The sequence below is a fragment of the Lissotriton vulgaris genome, chromosome 5 (assembly GCF_964263255.1).
Source record: "Lissotriton vulgaris chromosome 5, aLisVul1.2, whole genome shotgun sequence".
Lineage (NCBI taxonomy): Eukaryota > Metazoa > Chordata > Amphibia > Caudata > Salamandridae > Lissotriton > Lissotriton vulgaris.
Genome location: NC_141693.1, coordinates 599,361,829 through 599,385,751, shown reverse-complemented (window position 1 = coordinate 599,385,751; position 23,923 = coordinate 599,361,829). Strand labels below are relative to the sequence as shown.

The 23,923-nt window shown below is 43.0% G+C and overlaps 1 protein-coding gene across 1 annotated transcript in view; it reads right to left on the bottom strand.

The window, feature by feature from the left end:
- LOC147711304 (protein NDNF-like) overlaps positions 1-19,962 on the bottom strand; it is a 46,602-nt gene extending 26,640 nt beyond the window's left edge. Inside the window, exons 1-2 of the mRNA XM_086922040.1 lie at positions 19,505-19,962; positions 15,543-15,725 (exon numbers count right to left, since the gene is read on the bottom strand). Coding sequence (XP_086778166.1) covers positions 15,543-15,718 — 176 coding nt within the window. The 5' untranslated portion in view covers positions 15,719-15,725; positions 19,505-19,962. The remainder of the gene's footprint in view (positions 1-15,542; positions 15,726-19,504) is intronic.
- Between the last annotated feature and the right edge of the window lie 3,961 nt (positions 19,963-23,923).

The window sequence follows — 23,923 nt, the reverse complement described above, 5'->3', positions numbered from 1 at the left end:
CAAGCAGCTGGCTGCCTTCCTCGAGACGAACGGATCCCTCGACCCCTCGCAGTCTGGCTTCCGGGCCAACCACAGCACCGAGACCGCCCTGATCGCAGCCACCGATGACATCCGAACTCTGCTCGATAACGGAGAAACAGCGGCCCTCATCCTCCTAGACCTCTCCGCGGCCTTCGACACTGTCTGCCACCGTACCCTAGTACAGCGCCTCAGCAACGTCGGAGTCCAGGAGAAGGCACTGGAGTGGATCATCTCCTTCCTCGCCGGAAGGACACAGAGAGTCCGCCTCCCTCCGTTCAGATCTGAAGCCACCGAAGTCATCTGCGGCGTACCTAAAGGCTCCTCGCTCCGCCCAACCCTCTTCAACGTCTACATGAGCCCCCTCGCAGACATCGCACGCCATCACAACCTCAACATCATCTCCTATGCCGACGACACCCAGCTGATCCTCTCCCTCACCAACGACCCCGCCACCGCCAGAGCCAACCTTTACGAAGGGATGAAAGAGGTAACCGAATGGATGAAGAACAGCCGCCTGAAACTGAACTCGGACAAGACAGAAGTCCTCATCCTGGGATCCTCAACCTCCGCCTGGGACGACTCCTGGTGGCCCCCCGCCCTAGGCAGCGCACCCAAACCAACAGACCACGCACGCAACCTGGGCTTCATCCTGGACTCCTCCCTTTCCATGACCAGACAAGTCAACGCCGTCTCCTCATCATGCTTCAACATCCTGCGCATGCTACGTAAGATCTTCCGGTGGATCCCCACTGAGACCAGGAAGACGGTCACCCAGGCCCTCGTCACCAGCCGTCTGGACTACGGCAACTCCCTCTATGCCGGAACAACCGCCAAACTCCAGAAGAGACTCCAGCGGATCCAGAACGCCTCAGCACGACTCATCCTGGAAATCCCCCGTCGCAGCCACATCTCCGGACACCTGAGAGACCTGCACTGGCTCCCGGTCAACAAGAGAATCACCTTCCGACTCCTCACCCATGCACACAAAGCCCTACACAACCAAGGCCCAGGATACCTCAACAGCCGCCTCAACTTCTACGCTCCCAAACACCAGCTCCGATCGACCGGCCACGCCCTTGCTGCCGTCCCCCGCATCCGAAGAGCCACCACAGGGGGACGGTCCTTCTCCTACCTCGCCGCCAAGACATGGAACTCTCTACCGACCCACCGCCACCTGACCCAGGACCACCTCGCCTTCAGGAAGCAACTCAAGACCTGGCTGTTCGAGCAGTAGCGGACCCCCCTCCCCTAGCGCCTTGAGACCCTCTGGGTGAGTAGTGCGCTATATAAATGATATGATTGGTTGATTGATTGAGAGAAAAAAGAGCGCCCTCTCCCAACGGCCTATAGGTTTTTCGAGATAGCTGGCCAACTGATAATAGGTTTTCTCAATAGATATAAAAGTGACTACAGTTGGTTTCCTGGACTACCTATCAAGTCTTGCCTAACTCTGATGCATATAGACTGCTGTCCGCAGATCTCTGTTGCTTACTGTATCTATCTCATTTGGGCTTACAAAAATGTGTTCATAATTACCCCTGATTAGACTCAATCTCTCCTCAGCTAGCTAAGGAATGTCCATTCCCTTTTCACACTTAAGGCAATCTCCTATAATCTCTCTTGTGAGAGACACTGTTGGATTTTTCCAAATGCTAGCCAAAATAGAGCAGGGCTAGATTAGAGGAAACAGAATATAGTCTTGTGTCTAGAGTCAGGACAAAAATCCAGTTCTGCCTCACCCCACTTGCATCTAGAATGGCCTCCTAGCTTCTCCTTTAACATCCCAGTTAACTGATGCTTAAGTCCCTGAATACAAAGATGTTACAAGTTAAATCAGGTCTCCATTGAAACCATCTTGTAAGATGTGCACTAAACAATGTGCTTTCATTTACCTCACCAAAAGCTGATTTCAGATCTAAAAATGCAAAAACAAGGAGCTTCTGTGATGTGTCCCATAAATTGACATAATAACAAGCTTGCCTGAAGGTATGATAAAATACTTGAAATCAAAGAACTATAATAAAACCACCTTGTACAAAACTTTGGTAACAACATCCACTACAGATACACGCCTGTAGCTGCAGTGCTCAAATTTCAGCTCTTTATTGGAGACTTAAATTAATTCAGGGCTTTTCATATCAAAGAGTTCTTCAGTTCCTGGATATTACATTGTTGAGAAACAATTGGAGCCTATATTGAAAGATGACTTGTAAATAAATCAATGTATTAGTCCCTGTCATTTTACCCCGCTTTTTTAGGTCTCGCATAGGCAGTGCTTGCTCTGTCTCTATGAGACATGCTGTATTCAAGATATGTGCATAAAGCTCCGCCCACTTTCTGCCTATCTTTGTAATTGTCTCCTGTCCTTTGTAAATGGTGGCTTTTCATTGGTCAATAGGCTTAGTGGAGTCCCTCCTTGGTACCGCCTTGTCTTTTCTAGTACCCTCCCATGAGAACACCCCCTGTTACATATGTTGTTACTCCCTAGGTTTTAATTACAGCCTCAAGGCACTATTTTCTTAAAATGCTTCAGGCAAGACACACAATTGGTCCTAACATAGACTGGCAGTGTTTACTTCGCTCACTAGAACATCTCACATTTATGTAAGACCGTCTATAAATTTCCCTTCATCAGTTCCACACAGAATACAACATAACTATTTGAATGTACTTGCATGCAATGTATTACGGGTAGGGTGAATTTACTATATCTTCTGCAGGGTTCAGTAACATATGTGACCAAAAGAAGTACGCAGTGCTGTGCCTTGATCTCTAGGGACCTCTAGGAGAAGTTTGAGGTACTGCACCTAAACATGCAGTGCTGGTGCCTTGCTCACTAGGGGCCTCTAGGAGCAGCTTGCGGTACTGCACCTAGACATGCAGTGCTGGTGCCTTGCTCACTAGGGACCTCTAGGAACAGTTTGCGGTACTGCACCTAGACATGCAGTGCTCGTGCCTTGCTCACTAGGGACCTCTACGAGAAGTTTACGGTACTTCACCGAGACATGCAAGGCTGGTGCCTGCCTCACTATGCAATGCACTAGGTCTCATATTACTGTAAGTATGCTCTATTAGCGTTGCATTATTATTTGCAATGCTAATACCTCAAACTATCAGTAATGCAAGACCTATTGCGTTGCAAATGCTTGTTTTTACATATTAACAGAATATGTCCTTCAGAGACCTCAGATTAAGGGATTTTTATCTATAAAATCTCTGGTTGCTAAAGGTGCTATAGGAATCTGGAGAAATTAGGAGAACGATTAAAATACAAATAACTAAGTACAATAAAAGGCCCACCAGGCTGATTTCTGTAGTCACAGGTAATTATTTTCTAAAGGATTTGAATTTGATCTGACCCGCGCTTCATTCAGCTTATCCTACACTCTACATTTCTGTCTCTGTTTTATCATCCCTTTAATTTTCACTCTAATAGCTGAAATTGCACCCATGTTCCGCAAACGACTGGCTTGTAACTTGTGGTCTATTCAATTATTTTCTTGGAAGCCCTGCAATCTTTGTCAAATAAAGAACAGCTAATTTTTTCCTAAGAAAGGTCACTCTTTCCTATTGCCTTCTTTAGATTCCAAAAGGCCATATCAATATAATACCCTAACATGGTTCCCAAGGCAGAATGGGCAGTGGCGGAAAGTGGTTGGACATGGTTTGTGTCTGCAAAATAAGACATGTGCGATGTACAAAGGGTCAAAGAACATTGTTTTGCAGAAATAGCTCAGCATACTGAGCATTTAATTCATCCTTAATTTGCAATTAAAAATTGTTATTCCTTAAACTGTGATTTGCAATCCATATGTACTAATCATTCTCAAATTGTGAATAGTCACAAAAAACTTGTAATTGCATGTACAATTTATCATCAAGATGTAGTAGGAAGGGTCACCCAAAATTCAATGCAAGCTTTCATAATGGTGGCATTTCATGCTATCGCAAAGAGGATGTACATCCACAGCACACAGCAAAGGAGGAGGTCAAAAGAGATACATTTTAGACAGAGGGTGGCCCTATTTGTACTAATTGAGGAAAAGATTTATGCCATATATAGGTTCAGAAAGCAAATGTTGTTGAACCTAATTGATGAGCTGTAGCCATTTTGTAAGCAGATACACATAATGCAGCAGGGCTATTGGCACACACCACATTTATCCACCAAGGACTATTGCCAATGCTAACTTTTAAGCTCATAAATTGTACTTCCACACATAAGGATTCTGACCCTTTAGTTGGGCCAATTCAAGGTAGAGTGTAGCCCTGTGGTCGTGGGAGTGCACCTAATGGCCGAATGCCAGTGCTGGCATTGATTCACGCATCTTTTAATTCTGATGTTGTACATCACCGTATTCCTATTTGGATCCTGGTCCCAGTCTTATTTAACGTGCTACAGTGATGTTTTGACTGCACACTAGAAAGTCGTCAAGATTTCCATTATTTGCCTTGAAATAGTCTGTTTAACAGACGAAACACGTATTGGCTAATTGTGGGCTGGGAGTTTTAATTTTTGGACTTTAATAAAGGATACAAGGAAACTCAACATGATGATTTCATTGGATTATTTTGAACTGATTGGTGTTCCTTCATCATCCTCATTATGCAGAGATTCACTATTACATTATGGGATTACTCTAATCTATGACCAATACAGTTCTTGGTCTCATAAACTAATGAAGTGAAATGGTTGTGCTGTAATAGCTTCTCTTCTTGTGTTTTGTTATATGCATGTTATTTGTTCAATGTGCAAGTAGCACCTCTAGGTAGTAGGTGTTTGAAGCTGACCTAGCACCCGGTTGCCAATATAGCAACATATATACGTGTCACGCATATATCTGCTACCTTTCTTACTGTATCATTTTTGGATGTGCGATTATTCCCTTTTAGGGAACACCACTACCTTCTATTTTCTTGAAGCATATCCAGACCTGTTTAAAATTCTGGGAAATCTCGGTATGCCATACTTACACTCCAATCCAGGACTGTGATGTATGGGGGGGTGGGACTGTCTCAAATGATGGTTTAGTCATGATAAACCTTTAGGCTTCGAGAAATTAGGGGACTTTTCTAATTGCTTTAGTCTGATCTCATGGGATTTACTAACTCAACAATTTGGAAACCAGAATATGTTACTAATGTTTCATGTTACCCAGATAAGCAGTTTTTTAAAAACAAATTAAGTTGTAATGAAAGAAGAGATTTGTCTAATTGTTTTTCGAATATATGAAACCTGGCTGGTGGGAGTGAGAAATTTTTGCCAGATGCTATGGCAACAGGCCAGCCTGAATGTATTACCTGAGTTGCTGTCAAATGTTTTTCAGGTAACTGTAGGTATAATATTTAGAAATGCTTCTTTTCCAAGATAACCTTTAGATCAATTAGAGCCACACATTTTAATAGAATGGTGTTTCTATCCAAATGGGTAGCTTATTATACGTCTGATAGGTCACACACGATGTTTCCATCTCATCCACACCAGTATTTTAGAGTTTCAGGCAACTGATGAGGATGGGTGGGTCCACACTTTTTTTGATTGTCCAATGCCCCAGCAATTTTGGGATGGGATTTTCCATGCAATTAGCCAGTCCTTGCATATTAAAGTAACCCCATCTTCTATGTTGGGGCTGGTTGGTTCCTCTCATGAGACATACCATCTACATAAACATCATCAATATTTGATATCGCTAGCCATAGCTGTAGCATGTTCTTTGATACTACAAATTTGGAAAACAGTTGAGGCTCACTATATTACCATTGGCACAATAAAATGAAATGGAGCCAATCCTTTGGAGAGGCCTATGCTAAATGGGGGTGGACCCTTCAGAGATGCAATGGGTGACTTTACGCTGTTGTAGTGCATCTTGATGACAGGGTGGTAATATTAGTCCACATGGTAATTATTTTATTATTTAAAATCAATACCATTTTATTATTTTATTTAATACGGAGAGGAGTTGGCCTAACGGCTAGAGTGGTCGACCTCAAATCTGGGGAAATGGGTTCAAGTCTTAGCAAGGGCACGCAGCATCCTGTGATTCTGGGTAAATCACTTAATCTCCACGTGACTAACAAAAAAGAATGTGTCCTCATGTAACGTAACTGGTGCCTGCCTAAAGCGCTCTGATACCCGATACCTTCAGGTCAAGTTTGCCCTATATAAAACTCCATAAAAAAGAAGAAAATAACAATGTCTACATGAATAGATGCTATTTCTTGCTAAGGCTTATTTTTCCTTGTTTCCACAATCATAGTAATCTGTAATAGAATTTGAATGATATGATGAAATGCATTTTTAAACTGCTGTTGCAGGATATATCTCTGGAAATTGTTTGTCATGATGCACTTTGTCTATGATGACATACTTTTGCACTTTAATATTTGCTGTAACATTTATGAAATCAGGATTTGAACTATCTGAATTCACACTGAACTGTTTTGCGCAGGGCCCTTTTCCCCTTATTACTATTATATACTTCTGCAATTTAAATAACTGCTGCTATCAATTTTTTATTATGACCATGTTTTGCTGAATTCATAAATTCATTACAGTACCTGTAAGGATGATACTTCTGCTATGTTATGTTATTTTGAGGGCAGGGTGGCAAACATATTATATGTACTGTACGAAGTTAATATCTCTCTGTATCCTGCTCAATAAAAGAAAAAGATTGGCCATCCTGGGCAGGATGGGAGGGAGGAGCTGACACACCTGAATAGGATGTGCCTGTCACTATACAAAGGGGTGCATATCCCCTGTAGTGAGTCTGGAGCAAGGGCAGGAAGGGCAGAGACTCTGTACACTTCAAAGTCGTCTTTTTGAAGTCTCCTCCACTTCAAATGTATAACTGGGTATAAGTACTGGACCTCGGACAACACCATCTCAGTACACTTTTGACCTGTAGATACTCTGCAAAGGAGAAAGACTGTTGTGCTGCCGAAAGGATTTTTACTTTGCTAGACTCTGCTGGGCCCCTCCTCTGCTGTGCTGATCAGCTGCCTTCTGCCCTCTTACCTGGGAGTGAGAAGGACTGTAACTGGATCTCTCCACCACTTGAACCCAGGGCTGCTCAAATGGCTTGCCTGCTTGCCTCCTGTTGGAAGTCTCAGAGTGATCATAGACTTCCCTCTACTCTTTAGCCAGAATCTGGGCTCTGCCATCTGAGAGTCTTGCCATGCCAAGTGGTGCCAGTCCTGGGCCCTTGGAAGTGGGTTTAAAGTGCTGCAACTACAAAAACCCATGCATTGCTGTTGTTGTGCAGCTAGAAACTGGTGCATCTCTTTGACACCAACCCATGGGCACTGCTGCAGGATCGAGGACATTGCATTGCCAGCTGCCAGCTCAACGACAATGCATCACCTACATCACAGGGGTTCAATGATGATGCATTGCCAATTTGCGCAGCTCAGAACCAACACTTTGCCTACATTTTAGGATCAACACTGATGCATCACCTTCTTTGCTCCTCTTATATCGGCGTTGATGCAACCCCAAACCAAGGTACTGCTTCTGTGGGCCAAGGCAGGTCTCTGTATCTGACCCGTGCTCCATAACTGTCGGCCTCAACTATTGGATGGCACCCGAGTTCCTGACCAGATAGCCCCGGTCGGCGCTTTATGCTTTTATGCACTATGGGTCATATGTATCAAGCACAAATGCGTTTGCAAACGCCGACATTCGTAGAATGTCGGCATTTGCGATCGCATTTGTGCTAAATGGTATGTATGAAGCAAATCTGCGTGCAAAATAAGGAATCGCAAAATTTGCGTTTCCTTATTTTGCAATTGCATTTAAGGAATCGTAAATTTTGCTATTCCTTAAATACAATGTAAGAAGCACCAAAAAAGTGCAATTTCGCCCTATGGAATCGCAAATTACCACCAACTTCAAGTTGGTGGTAATTTGCGATTTCTTTAAAAAAAATGCACTTTTTTGCATTTTTCAAAGTGCTATGTGAAGCACATACATGTCCTTAGGGCAGGTATGTGTGCCACATGTGCACCCATGCTTATTTCAGGGGTGCAACAGGGTGTCCTTTGGACATCCCTGCACCCTTGAAATTGCATTCTCAATTTGCGATTCGCTAATTGCTAATCCCAAATTGAGAATGTCTTCCCATTCATTCCTATGGGCCTCTAGGCCCATAGGAATGAATGGGGATGTATTTCTTAATTGTGAATCGCAATTTGAGATTCGCAATTAAGGAATATGTAGGATTCGCAAAATTTATTGCAAATTCTACATACATAGCATTTTCCGATTCTCAAATAGCGATTTGCAAAAAATTGCTTTTTGAGAATCGCAAAATGACTTTTTGATAAAGTAATGCCTGCTACACACAGGCCAGACGAGAATCAATGTGCGTATTCAAGCTGTTTAAGGAAATGCGCGGAGAGAAAAGAACTGACCTAGCTTAATAACATGTTAACATTTTCTTCTAAGTAGGACAGCAGCTGCGTTTGTTCAGTGCACAGTCAGACGTGGAGGAGATAGTATTGGAGGATCAGGCTCTAATATACTATATAACAGTAGTATTCTCAGGGAGTGCAACTATTTGGTGCCAAAAGTTGACAGAAATGCAATGCTGAGTACTTAGCATCGTCAGCATCGTCAGCACCAAACCCTATATTTCTTGTGCAAAGGGGGTGTAAACACTCATAGGTTCTCACACAAAGTCAGATCTACTAAAATATCACGACCAGGCTTAGTGTGAAAACCTCACACCAAATGAAACCAGATGCAAACGAGGTACAATCAGGATATAAATGAAGAGAAACATTGTTAAAAAAAAAAAAATCCCATGAAACATTTTTCGTGGCTTAACCTCGGATGGTTGCCCTCACGTTGTAATTAGTCCTGGAAGGTATAACTCGAGTCTATATCTAATGCAAGGCTCTGCTGCCTTTCGAGAATGGCTGACTACGTCGTTTACTGGCGACTTCCACTAAGTATGGCGCTGTGCAATGTTTTTATCCTATATATTCAAGATATTATTCTAAAAATCAGAACTCCGGTTCTACTAATTTGATTTTTGTCATTTTGGTCTTGTTTTCTTCAATACATTTAGATCTATTGTGCTAACCAGGTGTGGTATTTTTTTTGTGGTGTTTTCACTGATTTACTGGATTAAGTCTTGCTCAAATACTTTACATATTGCCTCTTAAGTTAAGCCTGTCTGCTCTGTGCAAGCTACCAGAGGGTGAGCACAGGTTAATTTAGGGTGTGTATCTGACTTACCCTAATTGTGATTGTGATTTCTGCTTTGACAGGGAGCATACCTCTGCCAACCAGAAACCCAGTTTCAAACACCACACACCCATCTGAGCTGTAGATTACAAATGTACAATTTGATTTTATTACAAAATGTTCAAAAATTATTGGATGTGTGAATGGAACCCATATGCTTATTTGTCTGCACTTAGAGAATAGATTTAAATCATAAAAGTCATCACTCTCACTGAAAATGTGGTGTGCTGTGCCACATGCCTCATCACTGACCTAGTTCGACATTTTCATGAAGGCAGATATTACTCCTCCATCTTTTTTCACTGTGTACAATCTAACCATCTAGTAAAAGGAGAGTTTGGAGATGGGTGGTTGTGTAGCAAGGCTACATGAATTCGCTTTGCATAATATTTAAATTGTGTGATGCAATTTGAACATAATGAAAATTACAACCTGCACATTACATGTAGTTAATCACTAATTATCAAAAGAGGGAGATAAAAGCATTCGGTAGACCCACTCAGCTTCCAAATATACTGCAAAAATATAAAAAAAAGAGAGTGGGGCCTTTGAGCCTTGAGGGCTCTCAATGGAAAGGCTGTTGGGCCCTCAACAGCCATTTTCTGCCAATGGTATATGCTTTGCCATTGGCATACTCATGGTTGATAGCATCATCATTGGTCCTTGTTTTCCTCTACCGGGAGGCGAGCCCGAAGGATTAACTAGGATCCAACATTGAAAAAGTGATTTAAAACTACCTCTTACCTAAAAATAAATTTTATAAAGAAACAGATATGGGTAAGGTTAAAATCAAGGCTGATGTGAAAGTAGGACGTGCAATGTATCCTTCACATCATATGTTAAAAAATGGTCTACATGCTTCAGCCCACCTGCGCCCTCACTGTGTCGATGGCTTTCATCAGGACCAATATTCTTGGGGGGAACACCTTTTGTTACTCACGCCAGGAGGAACAATGTCCCCTGGGTTTGCTATATATTTAGGTCATGTTCAATCCGGATGAAGAGAAAACATTGTTCTCTGCTTATTCTCTTTTGAATTGAGCCCCATAGGATACCAGGGGTCGCGGCCTGACTACCTCCTTGTCGGTGCAGCCCGTTGCCTACAGTGCAGGCCCTCCCGTCCTGGATGGAACGGACCGGACCATAGGCAACTGAAGAAAGATGCAGTTACCCAAAGTAAGTCACATAATCTTGTTTAGGAATAAAATCAATTTCTCCTGGTGAGAGGGGAGTCATGGTGACGGAATTTGCCCTCTTGGAGCCCTTGAATTGGCTGTCCAATACGCCATCCTGTCCTGATGAAGACCAGTTTCTGACTTCTTCCATTTATGCTGATTGTCATGGTCGAAACGTCAACGATTTTTCTGTATATCCATGTCTCAAGATGCCCTTCTAGCAAAACGCAATATAATTTAATTATTAAGCTAAGGGTTATTGTATTTGAATTTGAAATTTGATCTTTTTACCTATGCTTTCATTGTAAATATGTGTACAGTTTCCTGTCACCTTTGTGTTTAAATACACAAATCTTGTCACTTTGTCACTACACTCACTATGTCTCTATAATCACGGCCACATGCGCCGTTTTTATCTTATGAATTACCGGACAGCCTTTTAAGCATACAGTTTTGTCGTGGTAATTTCTAACCCTATGTATGACTAATTGAAAAACATAGAGTAAAAATGTGACTTACTTTGTGAATAATATTCACTCTTAGTCTTTCTTTGTGTGTGTTCATCTTTCACTTGTATATTTATTTCAATCACCTTTCTAAAATATAAAAACTGACAAAGAAATTGTTGTCCACCCGACAGAACATATTTGTCATTGGCTTGTGTCATTCTTGGAATTCTCCTTCGTAAAAGCTGCCTTCTAATTCGTTAATAGGCTTGTTAGTCCCTCCTTAGTACCACCTTGTCTTTTTTTGTAACCTCCCATGAGGACTGGCCTTTTTAGGTTTTGCCTAGCAAATGCATACGAAGTACGAAGTACGAAATACGCATGCGCTAGAAAAACCTTATGTTTTTCTCTGTGGGGTCAGGTATCCGCCCCCTCCTCCCATTGGCTAGCTCCAAAAATGGAGGCTAGCCATTGGGAGAGGGCTCTGTCCGTCAATCCCGGACCAGATTCGGGGGCGTTCCCGAGAATGATTCACTTTTGGCTACGTCAGCCGAAAGCCTGTTCTCGTCAACGCCCCCGAATCTGGTCCGGCGCATCCCAGCTTGCCCGGAGGGTGTTCCCTTTGTGTTTCATTTTTTGTGTCCTAATTGTTGCGTTGTGTTTCCTTACTGTGCCTCTGGTTGTTTCGCTTCTGCTCCCCGCTGTTCTGTTGCTTGTCCCACAGCGCTTTTGTTTCTGTTAGCGCCTGGGAGGCGCTCTATCATTTACAGCTGGTGCCCACCCGGCATTGCACCAGATTGTCCCCGTCACCGCCGCGGCCCGGAGTCAGCAGGAGAGGCGCTGCACCCGCCTCCGTATCCAGGGCCGCGCTGCCATTGGCGGCCCCGGAGAAGCATTGCCCCCCTATCATTGGTCCTGGCCACCGGGACTCCCTCTGCGTCATTGCTGGGCCGCGCAGGGATTGGCCCGACTCTGAGGGCTTCCCCACATGCACCCGGAATGACTGAAGGCCCTGCCGTCTCGCCGGAAAGCCCTGAAACGAATGATTCTCCAGCGAGGCTCTTTGATTTGCTCTTTGATTTGCAACTCCGTTATTAAAAAAAAAACTCCTCCGATCCGTCGCTAAAATGGACACTCCAAGCCCATGGGCGGCGCTGCCTCCCGAGGACGAGCTTGATGAGGACGATGACGAGCTTGACGAAACTTTGTCTGAGAGACTCTGGGGACTGACCGAGATGTTTCCTGAAAGCCTGCGTTCTGTTGCCGGCGTCACCTGTGAGTTCTCAGTCGCAGCAGCAAAGAAAATGTAAATTTGTGGCAACTTCCACTCCCTAGTGGTGGGGCAAGCACTAGTTTAAGCTGTTAACACCAGGAATATTTATTCAGGCTTCTCACATCTGTATATCTCTGTCATTGTCCACTTTTTGTCCTCCGTGAAGGAGTGAACAGACCGTGCTTTCACATTTGCTTGCTCGAAGCAGGTGGAGGTAAATCTTTTGTATGTGTGAGTATTCATGCATTTAGTCGGTGAGAGTGGCAGCTTGCTCATTGTTCAGGCCCTTTAATGGTCAGAGGGACAGCAGCACCAGGTTACTGATGGGTTGAGGGCCAGGTCAACAACAAAGACAAGTACACATGATGATTGCCACAGTACAGGTGGGTGACATATGGGAGATAGGGTTGTAGCTGTGTTATAGGTAAGTAGCCAGTCTCTACAGAGCAGGAGTGAAGGGCTTTGTAGATATGTAGGAGCTACAGCTGTATTAGTAGTAATTGTATTTGTGTGATCCTATTATTCCTCTGAAAGGGCTTCTAAGCACTCTGTTGTCTTGTAAATGAGGGCACGGGTGAAGAAAGATGGTTTGCTTGAGATCATGCAAATTGTTGAAATCAGCCTTTCACCTCCAGAATCCTGTTTCAAACCCACGGTTTTAACCACTACCAATGCCTTCTGTTTGAATGCGCTGGTCCTGCTGTTTGAGTAGATGAGAGTTGCAGGGGGGGCACTCTCGGGTGTGCGTGGACTCCCTGCTGTTGACTTACTATGAGGCTGTACCAGAGCATGACCAACCTGAAGCAAGAGAAAGGGCGTCCCCGCAAATCTCAGAGTAGAATTCATTATCTCTTTGCCATGTGTGCCTGTACCCTTGTTGTGTCCTGCTTCCCTCTGTCTGCCTGTTTGTTTGTGCCAATCTGCCCTCAGTTATAATTGTTTCCCCTCGTTTTTGTGTCCTTCTGCCCTCTGTCTGTCTGGTGTTTTGTGCCGTTCCTCCACCTGAACTGAGCACTTTAAAATAAGGCCATGCTCCAAAAAGTTCCACAGCCCCCTGCCTTGAACCATAAAAAACTGCCCCCTACCTCCGTGAAGTACTCTGACTCTGCTCCCTACCCTCCCTTGGCGCCTAAAACTGTCCCCTGTCATGCACCCTACAAAGCCTCGACTTAGTAAACTGTCCCTTCTCTGTGTGCTTCGAGGCTGTAAAATGTAAGCCTAGGCACAAATGGATGGTTGGATTTGTGGGGTAAAGTTTTATTTAATGTGATTTTATGTAGCGCGAACTTTACCCGAAGGTGTCAGAGCGCTTTACATAAGAACCAGTTGCCAAACCTAAGGACTTTAATTTACATGCGTTAAGTAAAAGATACAAACAGGAAAACAATTGAAATGTACTAGATGTAATCACACAAAGAAGAGACTGTTGTTTCTCGTTATATTTCTATATACATATGGAAGGGATATGAATGGATGTACTGCAAGAGTCACATAGGAATGTTAGAGTAGAAAGGTCTACTGCATATACTACTGAATACAGTCATCTCTATATACAGAAAAAATGAGTTATATTTAGAGGGGTCGGAGTGGGACGGAGTGGGTGGATGGATGCATGATGGATGGATGTATGCATGATGCATGGATCTATGGGTGGATGCATGGATGGATTGTTGGTTGGATGGGTGCATAAATTGTTGAGGGATTGGCTGTATATATGCATCTATCCATCCACCCATCATTGCATCTATCCAAACACCCATCCATACACCCACCCATGCATGCACCCATGAATGCATCCACCAACTCATCAATGCAAGCATTACAACAAGAGCCTGCAGCTCTCCTTCGTCTCTCCTCGCCCCCCCTTCCCTGAGCCCGCATCTCTCCTTCGACTCTCCTCGCCCCCCTTCCCTGTGCCCTGCCCTGCTATTGTAAATGACATTGCCATTTATTTATGTTAAAAAAACATAAATAAAAAAAATGTCAAGAGCAATGCCAATAGCTCTAACTTTAACAAAGGCAAAACCATTGCATTGTAAATGCTTGTTACTTCAGTTGTTACATGGCACGTCTGTAAGCACTATTTTCTTTAATGGTTTCTCCTACAGCAGGCACCACATGCTTTCCTGCAACATTTAGCGCATTCAGCGTGCCATGAATGTTTTCACTGGGCTCTTTTACAAAAAAAAATATTTGTTTTTCAACTTGACAAACAAATACTTTTTTTGGTACCATACTGTGCTTTAACTTTAGTAGCGGCCACACACCTTTCTTCAGACACAGCTCGTCTAAAGAAAGGGGCGTGGCCTCTATTAATGTGAATGCACAGCATGGGGCGCTTGTAAGCAACAAGCATTTGCAATACTAAAGATCTCGCATTTTAGAAACTTTGACCTATTGGTATTGTAAATGACAATGCCTTTTATTATTGACATTTTTTAAACACAAATAAAAGGCATTGTCATTTACAGTGCCAATAGCTCAAAATCGAGACCGATTGCATTGCAAATGTTGGTTCTAGCTTGGGGAAGGATTACTAACTCTTGCCGATTTCTAGCTTTATCCAAGATAGCTATGTCACGCTTTGCTTTTTATAGGGAGTAGTTCATGGTTTTCTGAAGCTCTTCGTTTAATCTGTAACCACGTTCTCTCTAGCTACATTTAGTGAATAATCGCATTAGCTGATCAGTGGCTTCACCCTGAGCTGCAAATCTCTGTGTTGAACAAAAATAGTATCTGTTCTTGGTGCTGAAATATTACTGCATTGTCAGTGTTCGGGTCTTTATGTGACTAGACAGTGTACTCCTTAATAAGAAGAAAATAAATCCAGACAGCAAACAAAAATAAGACATAACTACTATTTTACGAAAATAAGTTATTACTATTAGAATTCAGTAAAAATTCCAAATCAAATGATAGTCAACAACCTATAAGTTAAACAAAAAAGGGAATTTGGTTTTAGAACACAAAAGAATGCAAACCCAACATGTAGCAGGAGCACAGAGAAGTAAACACTGCACGGAACAAAAAGTGAATATGTTTTAAAATAATTATTAAACGCCAAAAATGACCCAGTTCCGAAAAAACACAAATGTATAGAAAAAAATCAACTAAACATATTTTTCTCTGTTTTTCTGCCTTACCGCCTGTTCTTTTCTGCATATGAGATGCACCACATAAAAATTTCTTAATGAAGAACCACATCTTTGATGTAACTATTTCAATTAAAGGTGTGTTGTTTTCATCAATGCTTGTAGCTATCTCGACCACTCTGAGAACACAGAGCACCAACGTATGTTTGATTCAGCCTTGTATTATCCCAGTCGACAGCACAACACCCAAATAATGATATATTTGTTATACATAACTTCTCTTACCTTTTTGATATATCTTTGAGCAGGTGAATTGTGGTTTCTTTGCCGTCTGGGAGAACCATGGTGTGATAATGGTTGAAGTGGTTATACTTGAAGGTGGTCTGTGGTGCTATTTTAGACAGGCATGTACACTGGACCATAAGAAGAGAGAAGAGTATGCAATTCCGTGGCCCAGTCATCTTGAAACTATGAAAAAAAATTGATATTTTTAGAGTATTCGAGAAACCTACCATCTGTATCATTCACTGCAAAAGTAATCACAGTGTGTGACGAGGAATGAACCAGAAGGGAAATCACAGCAATAAGAACAATATAGTCTGCTAGTTCATCTAGTGACCTGCTCCTTTAGTATAATATAAAAGTTTGTGTTAATAGATAAAGTTTCATTTGGAAATTGTCCTAAATAATGAAGAGGCCAAATTACAGCAGAATATTAATCTGCGGTTGCTTGCTTCAAGGCGCACAGCGGCTTTGTGTGCACCTGCGCACATTTGCTCCATCACACATATTGGAGGAGTAACCTCTACGACTGACGTAAATTTGTATATTAGGAGTCACGACCACAAACTTTGCTGATGAATTTAGGGTACTCAGGTGGAAAGAGATAGATGGGCAGTTAATAGCTGGGACCCTACCTTTGCAGGAGCCCTATACCCCCACTACAGCCAAGGACAGCTAGGCTAGTGCATACACCTTTAAGAGCAGTCCTGCCCACCTGCTCTGAGTATAAACTCTGGGCCTTAGGACAGCAGGGTCTTGAGGGCAAGAGGGACCCCCAAGGATTGAGATTTTACTCACCAATGGGGGCCACCTGAAAGAGCCATACATTCTCTTTACTTCTGTGATAGGGATTTTGAAGACCCAGACAGTCTGAAAAAGTGGTAACCTGGCAGTGGTGGGTGGCAATAGGCCCAGATGTGAATCCTGGAATCATCAGTTGCCATGAGCATTCCCTGATTTGGAGGTTTGTCTGCTCATTGGAAATGATGGAACTACCATCAGATCCTCTCCGGTGCACCAAATGTTGCTGCACTTGTGATATAGAATATGTAGCATTGTACCTCCTCCCGTAAAATTAATCTTTGGAAACAGACTCAATATGGACCATGACATCTCTAGCCACGATGTATGCATGTCTTTGTACAGGGCGTCCGTGCGATGGTTGTCATCTCTACAGATTGACACTCAGCTTGTGAAATAATGTCTTGAACTCTTCACTTGAATTGTTGAACTCTTCTATCTCTTTTATAATGTTAAAGCTTTTCGAGACACTGCCATGCTCTGAGTTCATCTCTTTTTATCTCCATCAGTGATTATTAATAATCCTCTGAACGCAAGTCGCTGGCATAAATTACATTAAATTTCCTTTGAAATTTTCTGAGTAGGCAATTGTCTTCTAATAATAATAATGTTATTACTATGACTATTATTATTATTATTATTATTATTATTATTATTATTATTATTATTATTATTGTTATTATTATTATTATTATTATTATTATTATTATTATTAAAAAAATATTGTTGTAGTTGTTCTGCTTAGTTTTGGTATCATTATTCTTATAATTACATATTAGACATGTTTCCATTCATATGCATCAAATTCGCCGAAGAATAAATCACAGCTGGTCCATTTTAACAGCTGTACCCCAGTTTCAAATTTAGCACATCCCATCCTGCTTGACACAGCCTTGTGTTCCGTAACAAGATGGATAGGGCTTTTAAGGAAAACGATAGGCGTTACTAAAAAAAAATTGCTTTATTTCAAAAGCAATCACAGACCTGGTGGTCTGCTGACCCCAGAAGGCCACCATAGTTGTGATTGTAGATATTCAGAATGGGTCGCAAATTGCAACCTGCCTCATGAATATATTCTATTGAAAAACAACTATCAATGAATATTTAAAACAACTAATTTAATGGAGATTTTGTCGAAAACATGTTTTTCCCCTGCACACTTGATAACCAATTCCGCACAAATATCTGTAAAAATATACATTTGTAATAAATAAGCACAAAAATGGCAAAACTGACTAGTGAGAAGTTAGTTTCATAGGTGCAAATATTCATGTTATTTCTTAGACAAGTCAAGATATAAGAATGGGTCAATTTATCTACAGAGTTTCCTCGTGCCCTAAGTCAGGTGTGAGTAACATTCATATTTTTTTTGTAAACAGGTGGATGTGCAGGGGCTAAAAGTAGGATCACGTCAAGCCCCAAGACAAGAGGAATGTTGTTGTATGTATTAATGAAGTGAAATGTCTTGTCTCAGAATAAGAAGTGTTGCTCAAGACGTCAGGGTATATCAGGAATGCGCCATGTCTTCTTTTTTTTCTAGTAGTGCTATTGTCCGTTTCCTGCTATAAATGAAGGTGTTCAAGCACGAAATTGTGACACATAAAACAGAACTGGGCGAGCCATTCACACCTAACATCGGGAAAAATAAGAATGTAAACCAAGTATTTCATTTTACTTTGACTCTTTACCCCAAAAAAATATTTAAAACAGGGACACTTTCAGAAATACAGCGGAAAAATGTGGGTCCACCAGTTCCAGATTGCGTTGATTGCACTGACTGATGCAATTTGCACCACCATTTTTCACTGCATCACATAGGGAACATTTTCACCAACTGCTGTAAAAAACGATCAGTTACAACGATATGTTGAAATATTATGCAAACATTGGTATAAAACTGCATCCCGCCAGTGACACTGAGCTAATCCAGAAATGTTGCTGAAAAGTTACACTGACAGTAGTGCAGTCAATTGAAGTCGTAAATTTTGATGTAAAATAGCACAAGCGCCTGTGTAACTCCGAAATATTGCCTCAAAATTGCTTGATGTAAACAGGGCTTTTAGAGGAATTAAAAAACTGGGGTCTCAAGGGGCGTGGACGATGTCATTAAGGGCGTGGCTTAAAAACACAAGCTAAAAATGTGTGCTTAGCCTAGTGTGCCGCCGGACTGACTGGTATGTTACTGTTTCTGTCACTGCATACAGAATTACAGATATAATATAACAAGTAGCATTATTCCTACTACAAGCCAGGACTGTCGGCTTTGTCAATGGTTATTAGTTGCATAAAATAAATGAGCAACAACTATGGCGATGTTGTATATAACATTGGAAATGCTTCAGTTCTGAAATGATGAGGCTGTGAAAGTACTAAAACAAGTCTCTTTGAAGTTACGTCGTAAGCTTTGAGCAGTAGTAATACTGCAGAGTTAAGATGCTTTTTTTCCACCCTAGAGAGGGCAAAACCTGAGAGCCCGACAGGGACCCGCCTCAGCACCTGATTTTAAGAACTGCTAAGCCCCGGCAGGACCCGGACTACTTAAAGCCCTGGACCTAACCGTTCATGTTGGGAAACTGAACCTGCACCAGTTCAAATGATGTAATCCGTAAATTTGAGTATGAAATTACAACAGTGCAATCGACACAACGCTGCCCCTGGAATGACTGGCGGTGCAAGGGCGGTCTGCCGCCCATCCCTTCGATGTTGTCCAATAAGGTCCGGCACTTCGTGCCAGCGCTCTGTTTGTAAAAGGAAGCTAGAAGTCTTGGAGCGAGAACTACACAGTTGTAGAGGAAACGCATTCACGCATACAGGCTGCGTACTACTTCCAACAACATCCTGGGGCTTATTTACAAGCCTCTTGCGCCCCTTTTGCGTCATAAAAGTGACGTGCGGGTGGTGCAAGGGGCTTCTCAATAATTTGCAGGCATTGCTCCTGCGACTTTGGGGAATTTCTACCAAGACACCATTCAATTAAACACAACGGGGTGTTCTGTCCCCGCGGAACCCTTATCCCAGCCTCCCACGAGGGAGCCACTTTTCCATGACGGGGGCAAACTATTACCTCTTAAAATGTAACAAACGTACAATTTCCGCAGACTGCTTCTCTCAATGCTCTCCAATGTAGTTAAAGAAAAAAAAGTGTATACGATTTTGGTTCTTACCTTTTCGCGCAGAACCCGCGCGAACTTCACCTCTCAGCTCCCGTCAAACGGCCGAAGAAAAGGGACCGTGAAATCACCCTCCCGTGTGCCGGAGGTTGCGACGCCTGTCCATCTCGTGTCTTCGGATACAAAGCCCTAGTCAGGTCTGCGCATATTCCACGCGCAGCGCTCGGAGCCTCGCGGCTGCAGCTGCCTCGCTCACAGTCGGCACCAGAGCCACACAAACACTGGTTTCTGCACCGTGTGTCTGGCTGTGAGGGCCACCCAGTGCCCCTAGTGACCAGATAGAGAGCTGGGCTCTGACGGGGATGCTAAGAGGGATGCGGTGGGGGAGTCAAAGAAGAGAGGAGGGGGAGCGGGTAGCCTCGTAACCCTTTAAGACCCACGGTAATAGCCAACAAAAGGTCAGGACATAAAAGTCAACAGGCTGGAATTAATGTTTCCATAGAACATTGCGGATCTCTCGGCACCCCCTGAGGACTGCAATTGATTCTTGCACGAAATCTCATTAAAGTAGGTTGATCACTTGAATGCCCCTCCCCATTATGTGCCTGGTGGGGGGACTTGGACTGGGAGCTGAGCAAAATGTTTCCCTCAGCTCAGTCTCGGCAACCGGCTGTGCAAAGATTAGTAAACGAAACAAAGCAATACAAAAAATCACATATTCTGGCTATTTCTGTGTGCAAAAAAACACATGGCAGCTTGGACAGGTGTGGACAAGGTAAGAATGTCTAGAGAGAAATCTCAATCAATCACAATGCTTAATTCGGTATGAAAAAATACCATAAAAGTACAAATAAAATACATCATGAAGTAAAAACAGAACTATACGACAGCTTAAAATAGTACATATTCAGTTCATCCGCGATTAAGAACCCTCCCCCCATCAAATTCATTCTTTAGGACCTTTCAAGGACTAACATCACAGGCCACATACGTTCACCTAGTACCCCTTGTTGTTCTGAGCCTGACAGCTGCCCTTAAAGAATTTGTAGTACACAACAGGTTTAATGCGTCTGTGGACGATTTTAAAAATAACAGGCCCACCCTTGCATGTTTAAATCTGGCATTCTTTAAAATACTTTTTAAAAAGAAACTCCTGGGTTGTGAATAAAAAGGACAAAGTGAAGGGGATCCTGTGGAGACCAATGGTCGCAGCCACATGGACCCTTCAACTCTATAGACGAGGTACAACCTGCCGGGTCAGCTAATAAATGGTGCAAAAAATGAAGCCTAAACCGGTCATTATGAATCTGTTGTGGGCATTATGAAAATAAGATAAATAAGGCTCAATACCCACGCATGTTTTGGTCAGAAGATATTCCCTCACTGTCGGCTTAATCGGCTCCTCATCTTGCCTAAGTGTTATGACATGCTTGAGAAACCGGTCCTTAACCAGCGCCTTATCCTGCATATATATTTTTGTGGGATTATTAAAAAGATCTGCTCATCCTATACCTTCTAGAGTCTCCTTCACATACTTGAGCCATGGAATATTCAACTCTCGGTCGTGCGCAAAGCAGTCTGCTATGATTGGCCTGCTAAATGTGGCCTCCGTATTTGCCCAGATTTTGACCCAGCAGACTGGGGGTTTGACTTCCAGCCCGTCCCAGATGTAACTAACGCCAAGTTCTTCATGGATAATGTGGGAAGGTGTACTCTGAGGCACTTTGAGTAAGCGCCGAAGATACTTGCTTTCCTCTATTTGTAGATGCTGCGCATCAATAAATACCCATACCTTGCTTCCATAGAGTACTTTGGCACAACATATAGAACTGTTTAATCTCAAAATTTGCTACGGTGACCCACGGCCTAACCTTCGTGCAAAATTCATGAAAGACCCAGAGCAACTAGCTAACGTACGGCATTTTTCCTCTAAAAGATCTTTAAAATGTAACCGTCCATCTGGCCCGGTGAGATCGCATTATAAAAATTAATAAAAATTAACATGTGGCCCTTGTTACAAAACCTAAGTCCCAACATGCTGAGTTCCAACCGAAATCAGACCACCTGCCCTGTAGGCTGAGATCGACATATATTATCAGTCCTCCCCTAGCTCTCCCTGATGCTGCCTTACACGCTGGTACAAAATAGGTTTTATAACCCTCAAGGTGGAAGGTGCTGCTATCGACTGCCCATGTTTCATGTAAACAGATGACTTGGAATTTCCTAATATAAACTAGCCAGTCAACATTTTTAAATTTAGCAGATAAACCTGCCATGTTCCAGGAAACAATTTTAAAGTCTCTCTGGGTAAGTCTGTCTAGACTGTCAGATGGAGAATAGGATTGAAATTCATGAGGTTCCATTTTTGGGGAATTGTGCTCTTGCGTGCAGTGTGCAAAATGCTCTAAGTCGGTGGGATTTACATTTTCCTCATTTGAGCTCGCAGTAACTGTTCCTCCCGAGTCTATATCAGTAACATAGTTCACATGTCCATAAACATCCTTAGTTGCCCCCGACAGGCCCAGTCAGTCAATGTCATTTAGATCTTGTACATTATTGATGGGGGCATACCGGTTGTGTACTGGGACTGTGAGGCCACCCCCATAGGTTCCCACCACATGCCCCCTGTGATCGTCACGGTAGTTCGGGTTCATTATGTGTCTGTAAAAGAAACCTAAAGGGAGCATTTTAATGCTAGATCTGCCCTCCTCATGATAAAGCCCCTTGCTCTGCCTGAGCAGGTTGTGTACAAGCTCGGGGTACCTTAGGTTTACAATCATGCAGTCCCCTGGGAAAACTTTCCTGGAATTGCCAATCCAGGACACCCTTCTGGCCATTAAAATGTGCCTATGATTGGTGATGTTAAATCCTGGGTTTCTACTCATCCAGTGCACTGCCTTATTAATCAGCATTAAGGGGGATTCTTCTTCATCGCTCGTACAGGCCAGGACACCTGACAGGACCACTGTGTATGCACATGATGCAGGTGGTTGATCTAAAAACGGCAGATCTGCGGTGCCCCGAACGCTCAGAACTGACATTTCCCCAGAGTTGTGGTTTATGGAGACTCTGCCCCCTTCGTGAGTGGGGACTGAATGTTGGACTGTGATGATACCTTTTGGTGAATATTTATTCACCTATATATTTGCCCAGTCCAAACCAGTTCTGGAGCACTCTGTTGACAGGACTCCTTCTTTCCTTACACAGTGCAGGGCAGAAACCTCAGACGCCCCAAAGGAGGTGGAGTCAGCATTGTGGAGGGAAAGCACATCCCTGGAGCACTTTGTTGACATGATTCATTCTCTCCTTTCACAGTGCAGGGCAGAGACATCAGACGCACCACAGGGGTGGAGCCAGCACTGTGGGAAACAGGCACAGTCCTATTCAGGTCCTAGGTGCAACTCCTCCCTCCCATCTAGATGCAGATCTCTCTATTCACCACTGGACTGACTCATTCTGTCTCCTGGAATCCCCCAACCCTGTCACTCAAACTCCAGACAATGAATACACAACCTAGCAGAGGCAGGTTTGGATAATTAGACAAGAAAGTACCTACTTTCTAAAAGTGGTATTTTCAAACACAGAATGTTAAAATCAACTTCACTAAAAGATGTATTTTATCATGCTGAGTTCAGGCGTACTAAACTCAAATTTCTACCATGTTTTCTGAGTCAGTTAGGTTTATAAAATGTAATGATGTAACTGCTCATTCTGGCCTATGGAGAAGAGGTAGCCTTGCAATAGTGAAAAACGAAAATGACTATAAGGACATGCCACACACACCAGGATATGTCCTACCTTATACTTACAATGCACCCTGCCCTTGGGCCTACCATAGGGATGTCTGATATGAAGAAAAGGGAAGGTTTAGGGACTGGCAAGTGGGTGCACTTTCCCAGTCAGCATGGCAGTACCAGAATGCACACAGGCTCTGCAATGGCAGGCCCTAGACACACTTTTACAGGCAGCATCTGTGGGTGGCACAGCCAGTGCTGCAAGCCCACTAGCAGCATTTGGATTACCAGCCCTGGGCACTCCTGGTGCACTGTACTAGGGTCTGACAAGTAAACCAAATCAGCCAATCATGGATTCACTAATCCATACATCAATTTACAATAGGGAGAGCATATGCATTTTAGCACTGATCAGCAGTGGTAATGTGCCCAGAGTCGTAAAACAGCCAACAACAGGTCAAAAAACATGTAGGAGGAAGGCAAAAAGTTCAGGGATGACCCTGCAAAAAAGGGTCAAGTCCAACAGCTATCAACTACCACCAAGATTGTTGTGCATCCACGGTCCCTAGGCAACCCTACTATAAAGTATAATGATGTGGTTTCCTAAGAGTTTTCTAGGGTAGGTAATGGTTTCAATAACCCTTGCGGTTTATGGTGAGCTGTCTTTGCTTGTGCACAAACTCTACACTCAGAGTCATAAAACAGCCAACAACAGGTCAGAAAACATGTAGGAGGAAGG